Here is a 25,491-nt window from a genome sequence, read left to right on the forward strand (position 1 = left end):
CCACACCTGCCCCACGTGGCCACCAGCCCACGCCACAGCTAGCACAGCACACCCCCTCTCTTCCTGGGAGTGTCTCCCCTCAGCAAGGTCTCTCCGCCGGGACACACAGGACTGTGACAGTAGGCTCCCAGGACCCCGAGGCCACTCCCCATGGCCCCACAAACCAGTTTCAGAAGAGCCGTTCCCCAGCCGGCAGAGCTCAGGCCAACAGCCAGGGCAGCAGGCCTCCAGCCCCAGGCCGTGCCAGGTGCCGGGCTGAGGCAACAGCTAGGGAGAGGCCGGACAGGCAGGGCATGTCCTGACCAGGGCTCCTGGCTCTACCTTCCGGAGGCTGCTGCCTCTCGTCTGACCAGCTCCCTGCCTGTGGGTTCTCCATCCTCAGTCCCTGGACTTTGTCTGAATCGCGGTGGCGGTGGGCAGCCTGCCCCATGTTCCCCCGCAGGTGTCTGAGAGGACAGAGGCCGACATCACACCTCCAGGAGCAGCCAGTTCTGGGCCCTTGATGGAGCTGCGACCACTGGTGCCTCCCTGCTTTGCAAAATAAAGCTAATAAAAGGTGTCTCCCTCACGGTGCGTGTTCATAAAAATTCAACGAGAGACACATGATGTTCTCTGTATCAGAAACTAGAAATCCGTAACAAAAAGCTAACTGGAAAATCCCTAAATATTTGAAAATTAAATAGAAACCTCTAAATAACCACAGGTCCAAAAAAAACCCCAGGAAAAGTAGAAATGAACCAAAAAAGCACTGGACACAAACTAAAAAGTGAAAGCACGTTCACAAGGCTGCATGAGGGTGGGTCAGTCCCCAGAGGGCGCGGCGGACGGGGCGCCCTGGGGAAGGATCACGCACGGAGGACATGGGCACGAAGCCTCTAGAACCAAGTGCCTCAAAGGCTACACACTAAAACCAAGGCTGAGCGTCCCTCAGACAGAGCCGTGGAGGGCGCTGGGGCTTGGCCTCCTGCCAAGAAGCAGCGCTCAGGAGGAAGGCGGCGCTGGCCTGGGGCCGCTGCACGACTTGTGGGCAGCCAGGCTGCCGCTGCTTCCACGCACCCATCTGGGTCGGCAGTGTGGTCGGGCAGGCAGCAAGCCAGGTCCACCCCAGTCCCCATGGCTGCACCAAGACCAGTGGCCACCTAGGAGCTCGCGACAGGCCACTTGGTCCAAGCCATAAATGCGTCTTGTGGAAAGGGGACCCCACGCCCAACACTGAGGCCTGGGGTTCAGGGGGCCCCTCAGACCTCAGGGCCCAGCCAGCTGGCTCCCGCCGCGACCAGAGGAGGCCCCGACCCTCTGCACACTATCCAGTCTCTCAGAGTGACATCACAAGAGCCTGGCAGCTTGCCTCCTAATAAAAAAATAAGCCATTCCTTTATTCCTTCAAAATCCCAATTTGTGCCTGAGGCCCAGCCAAGCCCCTGTGGTGTCAGTCCCTGCTGGCAGAGCCTCCCCCAACCTCCAGCTGCTTTGGCTGCTTTCTCCGGGTCGGTGCGGGCCTCTCCGGGCAGGTGGGCTCACCAGGGTCCAGCACGGCTCCTGCCTCCTAGAACGCAAAGATGCCCTGACGGTGGGGACGCCCAGACCCCCAGCCAGACCCCACAGGCGGTGCTGTAGGGCAGGAACCAAAGGTGGCACCATGCCCCCTTTGAGGGCACAGCAGAACCAGGTTGGCTGCCCACCTGCAGCCCATGCGGGGGCCATGTTGAGGGTGGGCTAGAGCCTGGGTGGGCTTCCAGTGGGACACCCCCCCCGCCCCGCTGTGCTCAGAGAACCTGGACGTCCTTCTGCCCATGGAATCTCCACCCCATGAACTCAACTAATCCATGCTGAGACTCTACTTGGTGCGTGCTGCCTGCGCACTCAAGCCCCAGCAGCAAAAAGCATGTTACTACCCGTAGGGTGCACGCCCATGGCACGGGTGACAAACAAACGCCCAGACCGTGTCAGGCGCAGAGGGGGGAAGGCCGTCAAGACAGACGGGCGCTGCGACAAAACAGTCAGGGACCGCATCTCTGAGGAGCTGGCCACCCAGCAGGGATGTGATTAGGAAAAGGGAAACGAGCCTTCCAGAGGGGAAGGAAGCCAGGCAGAGAGCACAGCCGTGCAAAGGCCCTAAGGCACATGTGTGCTAGCAAGAAGTACCAGAGCCTGGGGTGTGGAACCCAGTGGGTGAGACTACAGCTGGGGGAGGGGGATTAGATGCCCCCCCGGGGGCCTCCACAACCCTGGGCCTGCCCCCAGGGGCCTATATACACCCACACCCCATCTAACACTGTCACACTTGACGGAGCTCCTAACGGCTTGCCTGCCCTGCATCTGGACAGCTGGTGGCTCCCACATGCCCAGAGCAGAGCCACTGGGAAGACCCACGCTTACCCTACTGCTCACACCAGCCGCCGCCTCTTCCGGGTGTGACAGGCATGCCGGGTTCTCAGCACATCCAGGCTGTCAGAACCGTCTAGGCAGGAGGAGGCAGAGCCCTGCCCAGGGTCTGGGGCTCCCTGAAACAAAACCCAGGCAGAGTGGGACAAGAGGAACTCCCCCGCAGAACAGGCAGGAGAAGTGGGGACAGTGAGGAGTCGTGCCAGGGAGGAAGTTGTGTCCCGACACCACGGCGGCAGGGACAGGCAGCTCCCCAAACCTGTCCCTGCAGAGACACTGTGGCTTACAGACGAACTGAGGGCCTAGCAGTGGAGACCCGGCCACACGAGGGTCTGGCATCCCTGCCACCCGCCCCCCAATCCCACTTGGGGACTCTGATTCCCTTGGTGATGCTGGAGAGCCAGCCTCCTGTGTCCTGGTTCTCCCAGCCAGGCTGGCAGGGAAGTGGCCGAGGAACACAGGTGGGTGACAGTGGAGAGACTACACACAGGACAGGGGACAGGAAGCTCTTCCCTGCCCCAGCCCCGAGCCACAAACACTGCCTCTGCTGTCCTTCCAGCGCAAAGACGAGTCCCAGCTGGGGAATGGCCACCACCTGCAGGAGACCCTACAGTCTCCCTGACATGGCACACAATGTGGTGGCCCGGCTCTCCTGCTGGCCTCAGGAGCAGGGTCAGAGGACAACTTGCTGGGAGCTCCATGAGGGCACACAGCCAGAGGACATGGGGACACCTTCCTGTGTGTTTATATCTGGCTTCTTGCCAGGGAATCAGGAAAGTGGTATTGCCTCCATGGCTCAGAAAGCTCTTCTGGGGTCCATGATACCAGCTGACAGCTGGAAGAATCGGTGTTCCCAGACGCGCAGGGACAAATTCAGGGCCACCTCCGCGGAGCTGATGCCCCAATGCAGGAGTGTGTGTGGGGTGCACGGGGCCTGAGATCACCCATTCCCGCTCAGGCAAGGCCGCGTGGCCGTGGCGGTGGCCACAAGAGGGACCAAGGGGCTTCGTGACTGTAGAGGTTCCTTCCTCTGTTTTCCACACCGGCCTCAAGGGAGAGCCACATCCACACAGACTGAGCAGGCCTGGAGCCAGCTTCCTCCTCCTCCGCAACCAGCGGGCCAGCCCCACTGGCTGGAACTCCCATCCACAGCTGGGTGGGGACGCTGCAGACGGTGCGGGGGCTCTGTGCCCACGGCCACCTACCTGAACGGGGATGGTGGCCGCCGGCCGCGCCTGAAGACCGCTTGTGGAGCAGTCACCCACAAGCTCCACCTCCTCCAGGTCATCCTCGCTCTCGGGGTCAGCCCTTGTGGTCACTGACAGAGTAGTGGGGACACCATGGGGAGACAGGGTGGCCAGGAGCGCGGGCAGGGTGAAGGCTGCCAGGAACCGTGCCTTCAGCAGCAGGTAGGCCGGGCTGTCCTGGAGCTGCCTCTGCACCTGTCCCAGCAAGGCCTGCAGGGCTCCGGCGGCCCCGCAGGGCACAAGGGAGGTGGCTCTCTGCTCCAAGGCCTTCTTGTGGAGCAGGAGTCCGGACAGGGCCCGCAGGCTGCACAGGGCGGGGGGCTGGTAGGGTAGCCTGCTCCCTAGTGGGGGCACGCACACCCCCTGCTGTCCCCTCAGCCACTCCCGCACGGCCGCCTCACTCTCCTGAGACAGGAGGTCCAGGTCCAGGGCACACCTCTCAGGCCCAGGCCGGGGTGGGGGTGGCCTCTCCAGACTCAGAGGCCCTGTGAGTCCCCCTGATCCTGGGGACCCTGGTGTCCCTCCTGGGCCACTCCCAGGGTCAGTGTCAGCTTGCAGAGGTGGCTGGCTGGACCAGGGGGGTTTTGCTTCAGGGTGGTCAGCCAGAAGGGTGGCCTGGGAGGGTATCCTGGGCACAGAGATTTCGCTGGCCACTTGGGCCCCTCCAGGGAAGGGAGGTCCCCCAGGGGCAAGGGCTACGTCACTGCCCACTTCCACAGAAATTTGGGATGGGCAGAGCATCGGAAGGGTCGAGAAATCTGTCCTGGAAGGAGGATCTGAGTCTGTGTCCATGTTGGCCGGGGGCTGCCAAGGGTGGCTTAGCCCAGGGGGCTTGGGGCCCTGGCCTACCTGCATCCCAGGCAGGGAGGGCGGTAGGGTCACCGACAGTCCCTTGGGGTCAGAGGTCCCTGCTGGCCCAGGAAGGCCCACCACAGCTGGCACAGGGAGCAGCCCCTGGGCTGTGAGCACCCAGGTGACAGGCAGAGGGGTGCTGGCTACCACGTGTGCCCCACCCTTGTGCATTCCCAGAGCTGGTGTCAGGCTGAGGGGCTGGACAGGCAGCTGAACGGGGCTGGGGGCTGCAGGGAGAAAGAGTGGTGCCTCAGGCAGGCCCTGCTTCCGGGACGCAGCAGGGGCCTGAGACTGCCCCAGGCCACCCTGATGGCCGCTCACAAGGACCTGGCTGGGAACCAGAGCTGTGGAGGCAGCAGGAGCCTCCGTGGAGGTCAGGGCGCGGGCCAAGACTGGCAGGGTAGAGGGCCTCTCATCCTTGGCTGAAGTACTCAGCCCCGTCGCTGCAGGGATCCCAGGCCCAGAGAGCGCCGTGGCTGTGGCAGCTGGGCCCGAGGCTGAGGGGGTGGGGGAGGCCTGCGGTAGATGGGGCTGGAGGATCAGTGGTGAGGAGAGCAGCAGCTGTGGCGGGAGAGCCACGGTGCCTGGGGCGGCCTTCCTGGCCCGGGCCTCCCGAAGCCTCTTCTCCCGGAGCAGCTCGGAGACGGTCTTGGGCTTGGGCCGGGGGCCACACGGAGCTGGCGGGGGCGCCTGTGGACGGGACTCGGAATGACAGGGCTGTAACCCCCTGCTCCCTCTGTGGCCGCTGCTCTGATTTGCAGCTTCTCGCACTGGCAGGTTCTGGAAGCTGCGGCCTGCAGGAAAGACAAAACACACGTGCGGATGAGCTCCATGCATGCGGACCGGAGAGAGACCTCCCCCATGTCCCGTCAGAGGGCCCTCCTGGAGGGTAGGTGGGTGCCGGGAGTAGGGAGCAGGAGCCTTGGCATCTGATCTGCACGTCCCAGACCTCCCCGAGCTCTTGCTGTGGCCAGGACAGCAGGGCCCTCCGGATACCAGCCGGTCCGCACCGCACACCAGCACCCCACCTTCAATACCTTCAAAACAACCACCACCCTCCCCGCATGGTCTCCCAGGTCCCCAGACCCTCGCACGATGCTGCTGGTGTGGGGAGGCTGGTGGCAGCCAGCAGCAGAGGCCCTCCTGGATGCCCGGGGTTGGCTTACACACAGGGCAGGTAGGAGCCCGAGGAGCTACGACTGCCTGCTCCCACCAGCCACGCTACTGTCCCTGCCATGGGATTCGGGCAAGGCCAGTCACCAGGGCCACAGCTATGCTGCTCAGAGCCCAAAATTCAACGCCGCTCTCCCACTTGGTTAGACGGTCAAGACACAGGGAGAGACAAACTGTACCTGTGCTGTTCTGCGTCCTCGAAGACATCTGAAAAACAAGAGCAAGCACTTCAGGGAAGTCTGAAGGCCCAGACCCACTTCTCTACCTGCAGCAAGGCCTTCCTTCTGCCCTCACCTGCAGTGGGAGCAGGGCCCCAAGCACCAGGGCCTGCTTGCCTCCCTCCCTCCCCACATCCTCTTACGGGGTGAGCTCATCACAGTGGGGTCAGGGCTGTGTGGGGTTTGAGGGAGAGGCAGGAACCTGGCTCTCCAGACAGGACTCGGGGGCTCTGAGGCCTGGATGGGGCACCACGGGCCACCCTGGTCATTCTGTCATTCTTTTCAGTTGTGACTGGACGCAGGAACACGACCTCTCACTGACGGACCCCACACCTGGCATCCCACCTCAGCAGGGCCAATACCCAGGGCAATAGATACCCAAGGGCTTGGAGGCCCCCATGCAGGGATAGCACAGTACCAGCTCTGGCTCTGCCCCCCTGGATGTGTCGTGAAGCCCTCAGGGCTCAAGCAGACAAGCAGACACCTCCTAGAAGGGTTGCCGTGAGGGGACCAAGAGCCAGCAGGGTTGCACTCAGGGGCTGGCCCAGCCTCTAGGGAACCCGGGAATGCCTCCTGTCTCTTACTCCTCAGCTGGATAGCTGCTGCCCACCCCAGCACTGGCCCTGCCGCGTCAGGAAAGGGAGGGTGGGGTGGTGGAAGCCAGGTGAGCCCCCACCCAGTGCTCACCCCCTACTCCTCACCTGGAGGAGCCCAGGCGGCGGGTCCCGAGTGCCAGTCTGGAGCAGGGCAGGGGTCTGAGCCTTCCTCTCTCGAACGACCTCCATGCAGCCAGCAGTATCGATCTGGAACAGCTGAGAGATGTGTCCAGGACCGAGATGACAAGGGTGTGTGTGAGGAACTTGAGCCAGCTCTGACCGCTGCTCCCGGGGCAGGTCCGGAGCCCCGCACAGCTCCTCAAGGCTACGACCCCTTCGCTCAGCCCCCAACTGGCCTCAGGGCCTGGGGACATCGGCCCAGAGCTCCCACTGGGCCGGGGTCTCCTTCCCCCGTCCCTCCTCAGGATAGGATTCACCTGATGGTGGCAGGGACAGGGCTGCCCCTTCCACGGTGCCTGGCCTGCTAAGCATCAAAGACCACTGAAAGACCCTTTCCTGTGGTCTGGAACTTCAGGAAGTTAGCATTCAAGAACTGCATCCATCTCCACCCAAGGAAAACCAAGCATAAAACAGAAAAGCTCTGCCTTACGGGGCTTCTCACCTGGATAAAGAGGGTGAACACAGGCGTGCTGGCCAGCCGGGCGTCCTTGAGCTGCTTCCTGATGGCATCGGCTGAGGGGACACGGGTACATACACGCGGTTACCAAGGCCCCTCTCCTTGAAGCCCCAAAGAACCCCTCACCCATCTGTCACCACGCTCAGCCAGAAGGGTGCGCAGGAGCCCAGAGGCCAGGCTGGCCCTGACTGGCCTTCGGAGACCTCCTCCCGTGAACTCAACCAGCTCTCCAGAAACCCGCACGTGGGCACCGCCCACCGGAGCCCCGAGAAGACCCTTGCTCAGGCCCAAATGGCTGGGCATTCCCAGACCGTCCCCCATGTGCTAAGCAGGTCAGAGGCAAAACCCAACCAGCCCTCCAAGGGGATGTTTTCTAGAAAGATGAGGTGGGCACACGGGCCCCTCGGGTCACCCTGTATCTGCCCTGTGTGTCTCCCCCACCCTGGGCCCCACAGGAGGCTCTCAAAGGAGCCCTGGGGCAGTACCTCGGGTGTGCACTGCAGCAGGCCTCCGGGGGGTGCAGGGCAGGACGATGTCACCCACCCACGGGCTCATGGCCATCAGAAGCTGGCGCTCAAGGAGCCTTCTCTGCAGGGCGTGTCCCCGCCAGCGCTGCCGCTTCCTGATCGTCCTATGCCACAGCTGCCGTACACGGGGCCCGGCCACACCACTGTCATTGGGGCTGGCCCCCAGAGATGAGCCAAGCAGGCACGGCTGCCTCAGTTTCTCCTTCTGTGTAAGGAAGAAAGACACCTGGGCTTCCCAGCCAGGCTTGGCTCAGGTCTGCCCATGGCCCACCCCCACCACCCTCCACTCCTTCCCTATACTGGGGAGGGGGCCCAGGCTGACCGGGCAGTGGCGGTGGGGGCTGTGGTGGGGAGCGACCGGGGGCCGGCTCCTACCAGCATCTGGCGCCGGCGAGCTGTGTTGGTCCTGAGCACCTGCAGCACGGTCTCCAGCGGCACCTTCAGCAGACGACTCCCACTCTAACGAAAAGATGGTGTGAGGCTGACACGTGGGGAGCCCTGGCACAGGGCCTGCAGGGGCAGCACGCACACCCCTGTGCCCAGATCCCAACGCAGGGTGGTGGGAAGCGCTCTGAAGCGTGGTGGCCTCGGCCGGGTCCCTAAGGCCTGGCACCCACATGCCGGCCTGGCTCGGCCGCAGCCAGCACTAGCAGAGTGCGCTGGTTCCCCCAGCTGGACCCCCAGCCGATGGCACCACAGGGGCCTGACAGTTACAGAAGTGGCAGAGAAGCCACAGCACAGGAGCTGGCGCGTGTGCTCTGCCCGGCTGCCTGGACAGCCCGCTGTCCCCTCAGGTGCCACAGAGTGGAGTCTTGGCCTCCTCTAGGACACGCCAGCCTGTTCACCCAAGTCCGCACGCAGCCAGACCAGGCAGGCAGCCAGGAACCTGACACCTTGGACGCCGACTGGGACAGGCACACACGAGGCAAGGCGGACCCATGCAGGTGGACAGTGGGACCCTGCACAGGACAGGTGTCTGGACTTCTGCAAGCCAGGAGGACACCCTCCTGCTTGCTATCCCCTGCCCCGCCCCCACTTTGGGACAGACGGGTCAGAAATGGCTCCAAGTCCAAGTGCCCACCCAACAGTCCCCTCAGCAGCTCTCCTGCACGGCTTTAGAGCAAACCAGAGGCGAAACAGAGGCTGCTGCTCTGGACGTGATTGTCCTGAGAGCCCAGAAACGAACACTCTATCAAGCCAGGACGGGTATCTGCTCTGCTGAACCCAGGAACGCTGCCGACGCGAGCTCAGGCCGGCCTGCTGTGTCTCAGCACCAGCTCTGGTGACCCCCGGGCAGCAATGTGGGGTGCACCGGGGTCTGTGGCCTACCTTATCTGCTGGCTCCTCGGAGCTTGAGAGGCGAGTGTCTGCCGAGTCTGGGTGCCCAACGCCTCTTGCGCTGGTGCTGTGGATCCTGGAGGAAGTGTCCGCCTGGCCCACCTCCTCCGTGGGAGCTGAGGCCGTGGGGTGAGCGGCTCTGCCGCCATCCTGAGCCTCGCTGGAGCCCCTGGGAGGGCTGGGGGAGGCAGCACGGCGTCCTGGCCAGCCCTGGGCTCCCCCTCCACACGGCTCACCGGTGCTCTGCCTGGCCGGCACCCACAGGTCCATGTCCGGCACGGCATGCGGTGCTGACGGCAGCGTCTGGCCACCCGCCCGGGCCTCCGGGGCTTCCTCTGGCTCTGAGTCCTCACTGTCGCTGCTGCTGCTGCTGCTGCCGCCTCCTCCCTCGCCACCACTGTCCCCGCTGCTGCTGTCCCCGCTGCTAGAGCTCCACCGCACGCTGCGAAGGGGCCGCCGCCGCCTCCTCCCCCGACTCTGCTTCTTCTGTGGGGAAGTGCTACTTGGAGGCCTTGGCTGCCCGGGGGCCAGAGACAACAGGCAGGCAGGCCAGCCCTTTGGGGAGACTTGGACATGGCATGCTGGGAGCACGACGCACCCCCCGACTGCTCTGAGGTGACAGCAGCTGTCGGAGAGGCTGGGGCTCTCTGCCCATGGCTTCCGGGAAGAAGAGATGCCAGGGCCAGAAACCAGATGTCCCTCCCTCTCCCCCTGCCCGGCGCCGACACTGGTCCCACGGACGACAGGGCCTTCGGACTGACTTGGTAAAGCCTCACCCTGACCATGATCTTCCACTTGCTCAGACACTGGGAGCCCGTCCGATGGGGTAGTTCAGAAGCTATTTTTGCCCAGTGACCTACAAAAGCAAAACAACATGGAAGCTGCTTCCCACTGTCCTTGACGACACGTTTACCGGCTTGAACGAGAGGCTCCTCTCGCAGACGCGCCGTCTCCTGTAGAAGACCTGCGTCCGCCAGCACGTGCGCGCCGCTGCACGCCGCTCCCCATGTCGGAGCAGATCGGTGATGAGTGGGGCTCCATTCTCAACGGAGAATTGGCACTTCAGCAAAATGCTAGACAACACACAACCGAGACGGAAAAAAACGGCTGTAAAAACAGCCCCTGCATATCTGCCACAGCCGGCTTCTATATCAAACACTGCAAATTATCTGTTCTCTCTTCCCGACAGTGCAGGCGGGAGGACACTGGTGCCTTGTTTTTAGGGCAGTGTGACTCCACGCCAGTCAGGACGCTGCAGACGCTTACACTCGGCTGCAGACGCTTACACTCGGCCACAGCGCGTCCAGCATCTGTTCCTGAGCAGATGCTGCAGGGGACAGACAAGCAGAAGCAGTGACCGAGCCCTCGGCTCATTCCAGCTAGGGGGCAGAAGTGAAAAACAACAGAAATGTTCGCCAACAGATGGGCCACTGAGGAAGTCTGTGCTCTTGCTCAGGGAAACAGCACGTGACCGTGGACAAGAGTGGGAAGACACAGAACACATAAAGACAGAAGACACAACGGACAACAGAACGCTACGTCATAAAGTGGAAAACAGCGGACTCTGTGAACTCACACTGAGTGACTCGACTTTAAAAAGCTGCCCTAGAAACAGGCCCAGAGAGCGGGCCGGGCAGGTGCGCGTGGCCGGCAGCAGCTGTCTCCAGGAGAGGAGTGGAGTGACAGTGCTCCTGAACTTTCCATCCCGACCGCGCGTCAGTGCGCAAGGGGGAAAAGCCACTGCCCGCTGAGCCGGGGAGAAGCTGAGGACAGGGAGGCGGCTGGGGTCGCTGTGAGCCGTGCCTCCTGGAGGCCCAGGACTCACCCACACCGTACTTCTCAATCAGCTCAAGCAGCTTCCCCTCTTCGCTTGCGTTCCATCGTCCCTTTTTCAGGCTGAAGTGCAGCCGTCTGAGGTACCTGAAAGCGGCAGGGACACGGGGGCGTTTCAGGTGCCAGAACGCCTGCCCGCAGCCGTCCCTGCACCCGTGGCCGTCCGCACGCCCACGGCCGTCCCCGTGCCTGCGGTCGTCCCCGCGCTGGCAAGGGCTCCCGAGACCCGGAACCAAAAGCTCAGAAGACAAACGGAAAATACAGGCTAACTGATTTCATCAAAATTAAAACCTTTTCAATGTGTCTTGCAGGACGCCATTGAGAAAGACGGGCAGACGCGGCCTCGGATAAGGGGCTCGTAGCCGAACACATACCAACTCACACAAACCCGTGACACAGACAACCGGTTTTCTAACTGGGTGCGCGACACACGTTTCTCCGGAGACGACGTGCAAAGGGCCGGCCAACACACAAAGACGCGCAACCCCAGGAGCCGTCAGGGAGCAGCGGACGGAAGCCACTGAGATGTCACCTCACGCCCCACGCCAGCAGGAGCCAGGATTCACGGTGCTGCTGAGGGCGCGGAGCTCCCGGAGACCCCCCCCTCCCCGGGGGCACAGGGCGGGGCCGCCACTGCGGGAAACCAGGGCATCTCCACTGCCCAGAAAACCCCACTCACAGGCGCACATCCCAGAGCACCCACTGTGCCCGCCCACTGACGCTCGCGCACTCACGCTCACACTGCCAAGGCGCACCCACTGGGGGGAGTGTGTCAGGACTTCATCTGCTTATCTTTTTAGTCCTCTCTACACCCAATGTGGAGCTCGAACCCATGGCCCCGAGATCAAGAGCTGCACGCACCAGGGGCACCTGGGTGGCTCAGTTGGTTAAGTGTCTACCTTTGGCTCAGGGTCGTGATCCCGGGGTCCTGGGATCGAGCCCCACATCAGGCTCCCTGCTCAGTGGGAGCCTGCTTCTCCCTCTCCCTCTGCCTGCCACTCCCCCGGCTTGTGCTCTGTCAAATAAATAAATAAAATCTATATTTAAAAAAAAAAGAGTTGCACGCTCCACCGACCACGCCAACCAGACACCCTGGGATTTCGTCATTAAGGCTGAACGGTACTCTACTGTCCATCCAGCTTAAGAACGACTTTTGAGGTTAATCTGTTCCTCCACTGACAGACACTCTGTTTCCACCGTGTGGCCACCGGGACCAGCACGGCTATGACCACATGCGAGCAGGGGCCCGTGTGAGGCCCGGCTTCCAGTTCCTGCGGCGTGCGGCGAAAGTCCAGGACGAGGACATGCCACACGGTCTTCCGCGGCCCCGCACCACGCCCACTCCACACCCTCGTCAACACCTGCCCTTCTGCGCGGTCTTAAAACTACCGGCCCTTGCGCCTGAAGTGGCATCTCACTGCTGCTCTGACCTCTGCCCCTGCGACCGCTAACGACACCGAGCACAGTCTCGTGCACTCTCTGGAGAAACGTCTATTCGAGCCCTGGCCCCTTTCCTCAATTGTCTGTTGTTGTTGGGAAACGGCGTTTCTCTGGGGGGTGGTCACAATGTTCTGAAGCTGCCTGGGGTGCTGGCTGCACAGCTCACCGACGACAGTAACCCCCAGAACCACACGCTTCAACACAAACATGTTGTACGGCACACAGATTATGTCGTTATGAACCGTTAAAAAAAAAAAGGCTGAGAAAAGGAGGTTGCCAAAGCGGCCTTCCAAAGACCCTGCCGCCAGGGGTCTGGAAGAGGAATTCAAGCACCAGGGTCAGGCAAACGACCCCTGGGCCACCTCAGCTTAAGCCCGTACAAAAGACTCCTTTGAAAAAAACCAACAAGCATCCTGCTTCCCGACCGGTCACCCCTGGTATGCAGGGCTCCCAGGGCCACCCCAGCCTCCACCAGCACACCACCCGGGGCTGCAGGTGGCTCGCCCACCCTCCGGCCTACCCGGAAGTGACCCCCGCAAGGCCTCCCTCACCCAGCGAGGTCCAACTCACCGATCTCGGCACTGGGCATCGCTCCTACCTGGCACCTCTTCCCGGATTTTAAACCAATCCTGCTCCCCGTATTTGGCAACTGCTCGAAGCAACTTCTGCAGGAAAGGATAACAAACAGGTAAGGCCTCTCCAGGCAACTGTAAGCTCCCCAGCTCACATCAGTCCATTTCAGAAGGGATGGTGGGCGCCTTGGCTCCCATGCCGGAAGACAGCCTCCTCGGCCTCCACGGCCGTCCGCTCACCGCATCTTCCTCTGGGGCCCAGTACCCCTTCTTTAGGCCGGGGTCCAAGCTCTTGGTCCACCGATAAATGAGCTGCATGGAGTCTCTGCCTTCCATGTAGTAGACAACTGTGGACAGAGGGGCCTGATGGGCACCGCGCTCCCGGGGTCACTCAGCTGGGGCTGCCCTGGTCACGAGGTCACTGGGCCGTGGAGTGCGGGGGCTAGGTGACCCAGGATGTCCCCCTCCAGCCCCTCAAGCCTGGCAGACTGAGCTGCCTGCGCCCGTGAGGGGCCTCAGGTCCGGGGGCCCGCGAGCCACAGCAGGGGCACAGGCGGCAGGGCCCACGCGGACACTCACTTCTCCGATAGGGGATGTGGCTGCCGACGCGCATCTCCTGCACGAGCTGGGTGAGCAGGCGGTCCTCCTCCCGTGTCCACTCCTTGCGCTTCAGAGCCTTGTTGTGCTGCTGGTACTTCTGCAGACACTGGAAGGCGCTGCGGTTGGTCTTCCCGAGCCCCAAAACCAAAGCAAAGTGGGTGTCGCTGGGTGTGCACCCCCCGCAGAGTGACGGCCAGGGTGCTGTGAACCCATGACCTAGTTACTCCCACCAGACCCTGCAGGGACAGTGCAGAGCCTGACGGGAAGAGGACCACGAAGCACCAGCTTGCACATTCACAGACACACAGCGTGTCCAGAAAAATCCGTAACGCTGCATTTACGTAACCCCAAAGCGACGCTGGACTCAATGGGAAACACCAGCCCAGCGGCCTATGGGAGGAACCTCCCTGCAGAGCACGCGGCTCTGACGACGTGGGGGCTGCACTGCTGCCCTAAGTCTGGGGCTCCAACTGGTCTCTCTGAGGCCTCCGTCGAGGGCAGCTGACAGGTGCCTGGGTGTTGGGGGGGTCAGTCCTTGGTGTGGCACCCCCAGCTCTGGGGACGCCGTCCCAGGCAGAGCTCCAGAGTGACTGTATCCGGGCTTCCATCCGAGCTCCGGCTCCACACATAAACCACCAGTCTCCACAGCAGACGTGGCTGCCCGAGCCTGTCCCCTCACTCATCCCCGACGGAAAAGTATTTCCCCCCAAGCTAATTAACGTGATCTGAACTCTCCTTTATCCTAAAGAAAATCCTTGAGTTACAGAAAACGTGTGGTTGGACGCATGCAGTCTGCACGCCTATGAGGTTTGGGTTTGGTGATGTCTTTTAAGACACGACACCAAAAGCATGTTCCGTGAAAGAATGGGTCAGCGGGACTTTGCTAAGACTGAGACCTGCTCAGTGGAAGACAACGCCAGCAGAACGAGAAGATAAGCCACAGACAGGAGAACACACTCCTGAGACACGTCTGTTAAAAGCCTGTTATTCCAAATACACAAGACGTTCTTTAAAACTGAGCAAGAAAACAATCTGATTAAAGATAAACCAAAAACCTCCACAGACACTTGGCCAAAAACGACACGCAGATGAGAACTAAAGCACCACGTGTATGCCGTCGCGGAGAAGCAGAAGCGCGTGCGACACCACCACACGCCTGTGAGAACAGCCCGAGTCTGGAGCCTGACACCACCACACGCTGGTGAGGACGTGGGCAGTGGGACCCCCATTCATGGCCGGGGGTGCACAGCATGGGGCAGCCACTCTGTAGGACAAAACCAAACATCCTCGCAGCGTATGACCCAAAGGAGCTGAAAAACACATCCGCACAAACACCGGGGCACAGATGTTAACAGCACCTCCAACAGCTGCCAAACCCTGGAAGCCACCGAGACGCCCTCAGCAGGCGGAGGGACAAAGTGAGGTCCATCCAGACAACGGGTGTTATTAGTGTTAAAAGGAAACGAGCGGGCAGGCGGGAAAAGGCCGGGAAGAACCTCCATTCCTGAGAGGAGGAAGCCGTCGGGACGGGCCGGACACGGCAGGACCCCGGCTCCAGGACGTCCTAGAAGAGGCACAGCGGTGGAGGCCGCCCTGCGGACACGTGTCCCCGCGCACGGTCCAAGCCCACACAGGCCACCCCAGCAGCAGGACAGTCCGGACGTCCACGGGCGGCTCTGGGCGCCGGTGGCGTCAGCACAGATCCGTCCTTGGTTGAACAGAGCATCGTTCGGGTAAGAGATGATGACGGGGGGGGGGGGGGGGGGGGGGGGGGGGGGAGTCTCCACATCTTCCTCTCAGTTTTACTGAGAAGCAAAACTGCTCTAAACCAAAATCCTAAATAAAACCCAAGAAACTGAGAAAAGGAAGACTAACAACGACTTTAAAAGCCCGGCTCTACAGACCGAGCTCGGCAGGACAGCAGACCATGTGCCACCCCGGGGTCTCCGCTGGTCTCTGCGTGGCTTCAATTAAGTTTAGTTCAGTCTGTGGTGATCGTGTCCGTCTGCGGGAGTGATGAACCCAAACACGGGGACTTTACTCATCACTCTCTCAGGCCATGAACCAGTGACATTCACACCAGAGCACGACACAGAGGACTCCTGAGACACCTAATCACGTAAAGACGAAAAGCACCTCCCTACACAAACTAAGGTCCGCAGAGGCAGCGAGAGTCCTAGTTCACGTGAGCTGTTCTGAGAGGCGAGCCTTCAGCACCTTCAGGGCGCAGAGGCTGCGGGAAGCCCTTGGTCCTCACCTCAGAAACAAGAGCCCAGAGGAAACCGGGAAGAGCGTTCCCCTCAAAACCCATCAGAACCGACACCTGAGCTTGATGGAAACAAGGAAGGATCCAGAAGGAAGCCAAAGACAGGCCTTAGGAGGGAGGAGGAAGGCGGGTGAGCACTCAGAGACAGACAAGGGCTGAGAAGCCAGAAGCCTCCAAAGACAGCCCAGAGAGGGGAGGAGAGGCTGTTCTTCCCGTGGGCCACACCCTCAAGAGTGGCGGGAGGAAGAAATCTGCTGGCTCCCAGGGTTGGGCTGGGACACGTAGCCCATGGTGACCGCAAGCCCGCCCAGCCTTCCAGCCGTGCACCCAAGGCCTCTCCGGTCCTCACCCCCAGCTCCTTGGCGATCTTCTGCCACTGTAGGTGGCCATGCTTGGCTGCGATGGCCTTCAGCTGGTCCACCTCCTGTCCACTCCACTCCTGCTTGTTGATGCTTGGGTGCTCGCAGTTCTGCCAGAACTTCCGGATCTCCTCTGCACTGCGGCCACCCTCAAACTGCACCAGCAGAGAAACCCAACCTGCTGGAGCCGTCGCTCTCCAATGGCTGGTGGCTTGGCATCCGGGGAGAAGTGGGGTCCCCGTCCAGGTTGCCAGGATTCACACAGCCAGAAGTGGGGGTTTGGCTCTAAGCACGAAGCCTGAACCTTCACACTCATCCGTCTCAGAAAAGGCAGCTCACCCCAGCGGGGAAGGCCCAGGAAGCCCCTCCACACCGCCTGACACGTGCCTGTCCAGAGGCTTCGCGGCAGGTCTGGCGGCCACCGGGGATGCAGCCTCACTGCCTGAATCTGACCTTGCTGATCCCAGCCCGCGCCCTTGGCTGCCAGGACGGCCATGAGCCACCATCAGACCAGTGTTGCCCCAACTTACGTTAACGTTGGAAATCTTCTCCCAGTCGTGGCTGTCTAGCCTGCTCCCCAGCAAGGCCTCCTCTGGGAGCTGCCTGGAGGAAGGGACAGGCTGCCAGGGTCATGCCGGGCCTTCCGCGCCTCTCCCCAGGCCACGCTGTCCCTGTAAGACCCAGCTCACCGGATGTCCTGGACCTCCCTCTCCGCCTCCCTGCTCTGCTTCTCCAGCATCTGCCTCTCTGCCTCGCTTGTCACCTTACTCCGTTTCTGGTCCAAGTACTCAAGCCTACAGGGCAGGCAGACACCAGGATTACCCACGTCATGGCCGCGCTCCAGAGGAGTAGGGTGGGCATCCTGGGGCCAGCCCCGTTTCCCCGAGGACCCAGGCATGTGCGTCACTCAGCAGGATGAAGCTGCGCGTCAGGGAGCACACACCGGAGCCTGGCTCCGACCCTGAGCCTGTCTCCTGCAGGCAGGACACTGCCCCGGCTCCCTGCCCCCAGGAAGCAGCGACACTCCCTCTCCCGTCACTGCGTCCGCGTCACAGACAGTAACGACNNCCGGCTCGCCGTCCCAGCTGCCAGCCTTGGGCCCAGCATGCAGGGGGTGCTCTGCAGGCAGCCTGGCAACAAAGCCAGGGCCTACTTAAGCCTGCGGCTGCCCCTTCCAGACGCCAGGGAGGAGGAAACCATCCCCGCCTGACCCCCACATCAAGTCGTGAGGCCATGGGCAGCTGGACCCTTGACCCAGCCACAGGTGCTGTGCTTTGGTCACATGGTGTCACCCCAGCACAGCGTAAAAAGCAGGTCTCACGAACGGTCCGCGTTCAGACCAGAGAAACTGCCTGAGCCGCGTGACTGAATGTGGCCACGCGGCCTGCCCAGCTCCCGTATGACTGACCTCGAGCCCAGCTGCCTCTCTGGGGGAAAGTTCCAGGGATCAGCGCCTCTCCCGCTGCGAGCGGGGGACACGGTGACATCACGTGCCTGTCACAAAGCGTGCAGCCTGGACTCCCCCGCTCACCAGGCAGGCTGGCATCCATGACTGTGCTCAGACTTACTTCAGTAACTTGGGCTGGAGCAGGCGCTGGAGGCGGTCGCTCACCACTGACCTTCGGAGCAAAGCCTTTTCCCAGTTCTTCCCTGACAAAAAGCAATGACGTTAGTAGCGCCTTCCCCCACTTTCACGTGAGGAAGTGGTGGGCACACGACCAGGCCAGGACCGCAGAGCTGGCAGAGGGGCCAGGCTGCAGACACAGGGCCCTCTGTCCAGCGCACAGGATGCCCTGGCCCAAGCTCACAGCTGGGCCCCTGGGGCTGGGCATCCAGGGATGAAAAGGGAGACCAGACAGGGAGCTGTGGGGATGGTGGTCCCCACATGGCATGGGACAGGCAGTGGCTTTGAGGGGCCAGTCCCAGTGGTCAGGGCCCGAAGGAGCCCACAGAGCCACAGCAGGGCGTCTGGGGAGAGGCAGGGCTGCGGTGCTGAGGCCCAGGCCCAGGCCCAGGCACTTACACTTAGTTACCAGGAGCTCCTCGAAAGCCTTGATACCCTGGGTGGCCTTCTCCCGAGTCTCTTCATTGGCAGGAGGTCCCTGCCAGACAAAACAGTGTCATGCCATGGACAGAACCCAAGTATGCTCACCTCACGGGCCGAGCATGTCACTCTGGCGCTCCACGAGGACTCTGGAGCCCTTTCCCTCGGCCTCCTCGAGCAGCTTGGCCATGTGGGAGACCTGGCACCAGACACTTGGGCCCAAAGCTACTGCCTGATGAGTGCTGGGGGCCACAACCCACCTGGCATGGGGCAGGCTCATGGGGCTCCAAAGGACCTCGCTACCAGGCCGCCATGATTCTGCCAAGCTACCCTACCCATGTGCCACCTCTTATGGAAATGCCCCTGGGGCTTATCTGTGGAGGTGAGGTCAGCTTGCCATGTTCCAGGGCCAGAGACCCTGACTTTCACCACTGGCAACCGGAAAGAGTTTGAAGGAGACTGGAGACTATAACCCTGAACAATCCAAGGGAATTCACAACACCCACAGCAGGTGTGGAGATGACAGCCCCTTCCCACACTGCCTGATCCCCCGCCCTCCCTGATGAGAGCAGGGCCCCCACTACTCACCACTCCGGTCACCCTGTCCTTGAAGTAGGGCTTCATGAAGTGCCCTATGTACAGATTCGGGGGCAGGCTCTTGCCATCCTTCACTTTGGGGCCTTTGGACCCTGCCAGGTCACACATGATCTCCTCCTGTGGCAGATACAAGGGGCCCATCTGGGGTCAGGCAGCAGCGACTCTTTGTGAAGAAGGGGAGCTGGGCAGTCAGGGAGCAAACAGAGCTCAAAGCCCTGATTCAGGGGTGTCTGGCCATGGGGGTTCTTAGGGCCAGGCCCTGTCCCACCTGCTGCTCCCGGTTCTGGGCCAGCAGGAGGCTGACCTCCGCCAGCCTCTCCTGGATAACCTCCTGGTAGACCATGTTCAACTGCAGACAGGTCTCTGGGTCTTCAGGGAGGGTCTTCTCCTTGGGGTCGTCCTCGCCATTGCTGGTCTCACCCCACCTCTCCTCCTCCTGGTTACAGATAGGACACTGCAGGTGACGAAGGAGGCACACAGACGCTGCCTCCCCTGGTAGCACAATGAGCCTCTGAGCTCTTGTCCGGTCCCTGGACCAGCAGGAGACACCCTGACGTGGGACTGTGTCCAACATGTGCATGTTCCACAACTTAAGACAGAGAAAAGAAACATCTGGAAATATGTCTTAGGTGGGAAAGTGTGAGGAGCTAAATACTGTCCACTTCCCACAATAAATGCTTCTATGGAACTCGAGGCTCAGAACGGGCTCATGTGCCCTTGTCACCGACAGGGAATGGCAAGCCCCAACACGTGTGAGGATGGCTACTGCAGCACCAGCAAAACCAAAACCCGAGAACAATCCACAGAACCGTCAGGTGAGGAGCCACAGTAAATCTAAGCCCGGGGGGCTACCCAGCTGTTAAAAGCCGCAATCAATTCTGTACCTACTGTGTTCGGGAAAGAACAAAAGGCAAATTGTAAAAATTCTCCAAATTAATGTGAAACCCTAAATTCTAAATGTGAAAATCTTGTTAGAAGTAGCAATAAAAACCGGCCTGACCGAGAGACTATGTGCCAGGCACCCTCCGGGCAACCACACACACGGACTGCCTTGTGCTGTGACTATTCCACTGCACGTTGGAAACTGAGGCACAGACAGACCGGGCAGCATGCTCGAAACCTTCCACGTGTGACGTCATGCCCAGACACATACCCATTACAGGGAGCTCAGGAAAGTCAGAAAGCACAAATGCCAAGCATCGAACAATGGTTATCCTAGGAACAATTCTAATTTTGGTGACAAACATTTTGTGACGTGTCACCTCTGTAACAAGCACAGGGAAAAACCGAGATGAGCTCAGAGCGCTCCCCCCTTGGTCTTGGGCCCACTGGCAGGGTGGTGTCTGTCTCGGTGGGCACCGCAGCCAGCTCAGGCCAGTAGTTACCGAGCCTGGGGAACCAGCAGCCTCTGAGTCCTCCTCCGGCAGCGAATCTGTGGGAACACAAGCACACTGTGTGGGTGACCGGCAACAGGATCCCACATCTGCCAAAGAGATGACCAGCAGGTGCAGCACAGGGTCGTTTCCTGAAGGCCACGGGCGGGGGAGGGGCTGAAAGGCATCAGGACAAAACTGGACCTTCCCTTCCCGTCAGCCAGTGGCTCAGCGCTACTCACTAACCAGGCAGGACAGGCCCTGAACCGAGGGCAGAATCAGCCAGAGAGGGAAGATGCACCAGGACCATGAGGGGAGGCCTTGCAGGAGCCAGCCCCATCCTGGAGGTGCTAGAGTTAGTCAGGGGAGGGGGCAGGGCCGAGACCCCGATTACAGGTGAAAAGCAGGCCCTGGAATAGTCCAAAACTCTGAGAAACAGCCTCACAGCTGCACCTGGGGCCAGGGAGAGGCCTGAGGGCCCAGATTCTCATAGATTCTGACCACTTGGGCAGACCTCCAATCAGAGTTGTGGTGAGGGGCCTCAGGGCCCAGGGGAGCACCGAGGACAGCACATGGGGGTGACTCTAAGCTGTCCAGCATAGTGGCAGCTGACAAGCTGAGCTCTGGAAGCTTCCGATTCCTGAGGAGGACAGCCCGCTACCTTCCCGGGACGGCACACTCACGCACAGCCAGCGGGTTCCCGGCCAACTAAGGAGAAGCGCTAACAGGCCGCTTCGGGGAGTAAAGGCAGAGGTCAGTGCAGCTGAGCACTGCAGAGGGCAGATGGATGGGTTCCAGCCCCGGCCTGTGCAAGCTTACCTCCATCAGAATCCAATGTGAGACCAGACTCTGAGACCCCCACTCCAATGCCTGAGGAACTGGGATCCAAAATTCTCTCGAGCTCTGCAATCTCCTTTGCTATCTTCTCTCTTTCAGCATCTACATCCATGACTTCTGCCTGCCACTGGGACAGATCAGAGGATTTCAGAGACCCGTTCTTCACACATGCATGCCCGAGTGGGGAGGACAGAAGCCTGACCACAGAGGGCGGTCCTGCTCGGGAGAGCCCACGACCCTGACCTGACACCTCCCACACCCCTGCAACAACGCTGTTTGCTCTCCGGGGTGCTGAAGCCATGTGGACGTGGCCTGCCGGCTCCGAGGCTGTGGCCAGCAAGGGGGCAGAATGACAGGCACCGACATGGCCCCAGAGCCTGGCCTGTCTTCCCACCGCCCAGCCGGTCACCCAGCGCACACACGGCAGGGTGTCGTCGCTAAGTCACCAGAGGACAAGGACGAGGCCGAAGGCCCGGGGAAGCCTGCACCCAGGAGCACAGCGGCAGGCATGGCCTGCTCCCGGGGGATGCAGCTGGCAGGGCTGTGGCGCCGGGAAGGACGCCCCCTGAGGGCATGGTCCCCGCATCCACAAGGGCGGCCGGCGGGAGTCTGGGAGGGCGAAGCCGGTAGAGAGGGAAGAGAAGGGGGTTCATGAGGCTTCGCGGAGGAACAGCACAGGAGCTCGGCACGGACCCGGGAGCCGGACGCCCAGCCAGAGGACCCCCGCCGCAGACCCACAGCGCAGCCGCCGCGCGGGCTTCAGCCGGTCCCGCGGCGCTAGGCGCATACACCGAGCGCGAGTGAGCCGAAGCGGACGAGAGCCCGGCTGCCACCACCGCCGCGGTCCGTCCCCCCGCTCCGCTCCTCCCGCCCCGGGCCCCTCCCCGGCCACTGCCCCGACGCCCTTACCCTCACCCGCCGCCAGCGCCGCCGCCCCTTCACTTCCGGCGGCCGTGAGTCCGGAAGTCCCGCCCCGCGGCCGCAGCGCGGGGCACGCCGGGACGGGGCCGGCCGGTGGGTGGGTGCTGCCCCCGCGCGGCCACCCTCGGGACTGCCGAGCGCCGGCCGGGGCGGGCGTGGTCGACCGGGCTGGACCTCCGCCCGCCGCCCCGCGGCGTGACCTCCCCATCGTCGAATCTCGCTCGCTCGTTTCTGCTCGTGTTAACTATATCCGGGGCTGTTGTTAAGCAGCCAGTGAGGAAAGCGGCCAAGGGCTCGGTGCTGCCGCGGCCAGGTCCGGGCAGGCGTCGCACAGGACCGGAGCCCGCTCCAGCCCCCAACCCCTACACCCCGCGCGCACCTCTAGGCCTTGGTGGGGGGGGGAGGGCGCCCCGGGCCGGGCGGGACCTGCCTGCAGTTGCTTCTCCTGGAGCAGAGCAGGGGGCGCCACCCCGAGTGCGGAGCGTCTCCGGGGTGGGGGGTCTACTGGCTGGGGCTCGGAAGGAGCCGGGGTCCGCTGGAAACCAGGAGTGCGCCTTCCCCTGGTGGACAGAGCAGGCGGAGATTGCAGGCCGAGGCGTGGGGTAAGGGACGCCCCGAGAGCCACATGGGAGGAACGGGCCAGCCGCGTGGCGCTGGAAATCCAGAGGCAGAGCTGAACGTCCATACAACTTAAGTCTCTTACTGTGAACACCCCAAACATACACGGGGAACAGAGCAGTAAGAACCTACGTGTGCAGCCGGCTCCTTGCTTGTCTAGACCCTTCTGGCGCCCGCAGCCCCTGCAGGCCCTTGCAGAGGTCGCAGAGGTCAGGGCCAGCTCAAGTGCAGGTGCAACACCTCAGGGATGCCCTGGATGCGCACCCATCACCCCCTTAAAATGCCGTACCCGAAGGCCGGGCTGTGGCTGGAGGTGTCCTCCCAGGAAGCTGCAGTCCTGCTTTTCATGGCTTCTCCCCCTGCCCGCTGCACGCACACCCGCAGAAGAACGGCACCCTAGCACTTTCCTACTAGATGGCCAGAGCCCCGAACCCACTTCTCACCAACAGGCTGGAGCATGAGGTGATGTTTCCCAGCTTAAATGTTTTTTAAAAAATTCAGCCACACAATTGAATGTTCCGATACTAGATTCCAATCTGTCCAACTCCAGAACACAAGCTCTTGTGTGCAGGCCCCTGCAGCCAGGCCCAGGCAGCCATGGTCCGAGTCTACCCTCGACCCCACAGGCCATGGCACTAATGCTTACTTCATCAGCACAAATCACTCCTTAGGACAAGATACATGCCCTAAAGTCAAAGGACAGTACCATGATTCTCAAGCTTTAATAAAGACCTGGTTAAGTCAGAAAAAAAGGGACAGTTCATAGGAGTTTTACAATTTATTAAACAGGAAAACTGTCAATTTGAACAAGAGGAAAAAAGGAAATTTATTTAAAAAAATAACATCTACAGAAAAATAGGCAAGAAGGCACGTGGTGCATGTTCCGCCTTCGCTGCATGGGGAAGCAGTCGGAGAGGCGCCGTGGAAGGCCTCGTGCTAACACAGGAAGGCTCTGCACACTCTAAATGCCTGAATTCTGAACTTCATCGTATCAAGCCCCACTTGAAACATGTATCACAGCCCTTCAGCCAAAGCAGTTTCTCAAACCCGACAGCTCACAGGTGCATTTAGATGGCTATACACAGCAGCCCGCCTGGGTGACCCAGAGCCCCCTGTGGGGCATCCGCGCTCAGGTCTCCCAGGGCAGGCACCGCCCGCGGGCCCACAGGAGTGGCGCCGAGCCAGCGGGGACACCAAGTGAGGTCGCAGAGGCAACCACTGACCGCAACTCACCTGTTTTCTCTTCTGTCGAAATTAAGGACGAGCAACTGACTTATCTTATGATTAACGTCCCGGAATGACAACGGAAAACACTCATTATAGAACTGCGCTTTCAGGTTTAGTAACTTCAAAAAATCACTGGCTTTTATAGAAACGTCTTCCGATAGAGCATGAGTCTGTGAAGTAGCGGGAGCTCCCCCAGAAGGGTTGCAGAGAAGCCGGTGCGGCTCTCACGCAGGGGCTGCGCACAGTGTGCGGGTCATGAAATTAGCATGTCATGATACGTAGCTTTACTACGGTGAGGACCACGTATTTAAAGACACAATGGCATGTCCGAATCCGGTGAGCAGGGATGTCCGGGTGCGAGCGGGGCTGTGACCTGGAAGCACCTCAGGGTTCTCAAGACTCCTCCTCCTCATCTTTAATTTCAGAAATTCTGTCTATAGATTTAAGAATTTCAGCAACAAGATTCAACGTTTCAGCTCCAGAAACCAGCTGCCTAAAATGGAAACGTGGATGTTACGACTGTCCGACAGCCCCAACAGATGGCAGAAAGCAGTCCCCGAGTGGAAAGCAGAATCTGGTGGCCGCCGCTCTTCCCCAGGGGGGCCCCGGCCCCATGGCAGGCAGACCGGGCGCTCACGGGGAGCGACAGCAGCGGCCATTTCCGGGGGGTCTCCTACAAACTCGTTTGCTTCTTACAATGGGAGAAAAACTCTGTTCTTCCCTTCTGTTCTGAACTGAGGTGTTCAGCAGGTGAGGGAGCCGGGACTCTAATCTGTCTGAGGTCAGTGCTCTGGTAAAAATGGTGATTACCACGCAGACGGTTCGAGAGCCTGCTGGTCTGGCACGCGACGCGCGGCCTCGGGGTTAACAGCACCATCAAGTGCACTTCTGCTCCTGGAGCCCCGTCAGCTGCGCACGGTGCCGTCACGGTTCAATACCGAGCTAAGGAACCCCCCGCCCACGGGGCGCCTGGGTGGCACAGCGGTTGGGCGTCTGCCTTCGGCTCAGGGCGTGATCCCGGCATTGTGGGATCGAGCCCCACATCAGGCTCCTCTGCTGGGAGCCTGCCTTCTTCCTCTCCCACTCCCCCTGCTTGTGTTCCCTCTCTCGCTGGCTGTCTCTATCTCTGTCGAATAAATAAATAAAATCTTTAAAAAAAAAAAAAAAAAAAAAAGGAACCCCCCGCCTCGGGCCCGCTGGCCATCTCTGCCTCCCCCATCGTGTGCCCAGGTGCCCCCGGCCCCCCGCACTCACTTTATGGAGGCATGGGCGTTGTTCATGACGACACGGAGGTTCTGCAAGGCCACGTCGGTGTTCTGCTTCACCACCGTCAGGCTGGCGCCCTGGCCGGACCGCAGGGCTTCGTTCTCACGCCTGAAGTTAGAGACCTGCGCCTGCAGGTGGGCAAGAGCAGTAAAGCACTTAGGCGGCTGCCACAGGAGAGCATCTGAAAGGCAGTGCGACGCCAACTGAAGCCATTGGCCCAGGCAGTAAGACGGGGGCTGGCGCCCCGCGTGGGTGTCTCCCGAGGGGACTCTTGAGGGACCCGGGCCTCCCCCGTCCTTCAGAGCGCCCCCAGCTCTCGTCCACAGAAATGGGAAGTTCGTGCCAGGGTTCGTGCCGTCCCAGACGATACAGTACGTGCCCACCACCCTCCCGCTGAGCAGAGAAAAACAGGGCCAGGAGGACTGGGTGGGGGGAAAGCTGGCGTTGCCCGACCAGGGGAGCCACCGCTGCTGGGGAGGCTCCTGGCCTTTGGGCCCGCGCTGTCCAATCACCTGGAGCAAGCTCATCTCCTGCTTCAGCTTCAGGACGTGATTTTCTGCTTTCA

General features: G+C 61.2%; 2 protein-coding genes across 3 annotated transcripts; both read right to left on the minus strand.

Moving 5' to 3' along the window:
• Positions 1–1,355: 1,355 nt before the first annotated feature.
• On the minus strand, positions 1,356–21,852 carry SNAPC4 (small nuclear RNA activating complex polypeptide 4). Of its 2 annotated transcripts, XM_040632191.1 has the most exons (24): positions 21,804–21,852; positions 20,877–21,021; positions 20,070–20,116; positions 18,953–19,120; positions 18,676–18,801; positions 18,067–18,145; positions 17,612–17,693; positions 16,733–16,837; positions 16,574–16,646; positions 16,034–16,198; positions 13,398–13,545; positions 13,059–13,165; positions 12,817–12,911; positions 10,799–10,893; positions 9,750–9,829; positions 8,965–9,459; positions 8,011–8,094; positions 7,594–7,840; positions 7,094–7,164; positions 6,577–6,687; positions 5,837–5,864; positions 3,591–5,278; positions 2,380–2,504; positions 1,356–1,546 (listed from the first exon to the last, which is right to left on the minus strand). In XM_040632191.1, exons 2-23 carry the CDS (start codon positions 21,004–21,006, stop codon positions 2,388–2,390), a joined length of 4,341 nt encoding a protein of 1,446 aa, XP_040488125.1. In that variant the 5' UTR covers positions 21,007–21,021; positions 21,804–21,852; the 3' UTR covers positions 1,356–1,546; positions 2,380–2,387. The 2 variants fall into 2 exon arrangements, with proteins under 2 accessions (XP_040488125.1, XP_040488124.1); XM_040632190.1 differs by lacking the exon at positions 21,804–21,852 and having other exon boundaries at positions 20,877–21,708.
• A 1,346-nt stretch (positions 21,853–23,198) lies between these two features.
• Positions 23,199–25,485, minus strand: LOC121103125 (endosome-associated-trafficking regulator 1-like). Its single transcript, XM_040632202.1, has 3 exons — positions 25,439–25,485; positions 24,915–25,054; positions 23,199–24,153 (listed from the first exon to the last, which is right to left on the minus strand). Exons 1-3 carry the CDS (start codon positions 25,451–25,453, stop codon positions 24,054–24,056), a joined length of 255 nt encoding a protein of 84 aa, XP_040488136.1. The 5' UTR covers positions 25,454–25,485; the 3' UTR covers positions 23,199–24,053.
• Between the last annotated feature and the right edge of the window lie 6 nt (positions 25,486–25,491).

The sequence above is a fragment of the Ursus maritimus genome, unplaced genomic scaffold (assembly GCF_017311325.1).
Source record: "Ursus maritimus isolate PB19 unplaced genomic scaffold, ASM1731132v1 scaffold_17, whole genome shotgun sequence".
Lineage (NCBI taxonomy): Eukaryota > Metazoa > Chordata > Mammalia > Carnivora > Ursidae > Ursus > Ursus maritimus.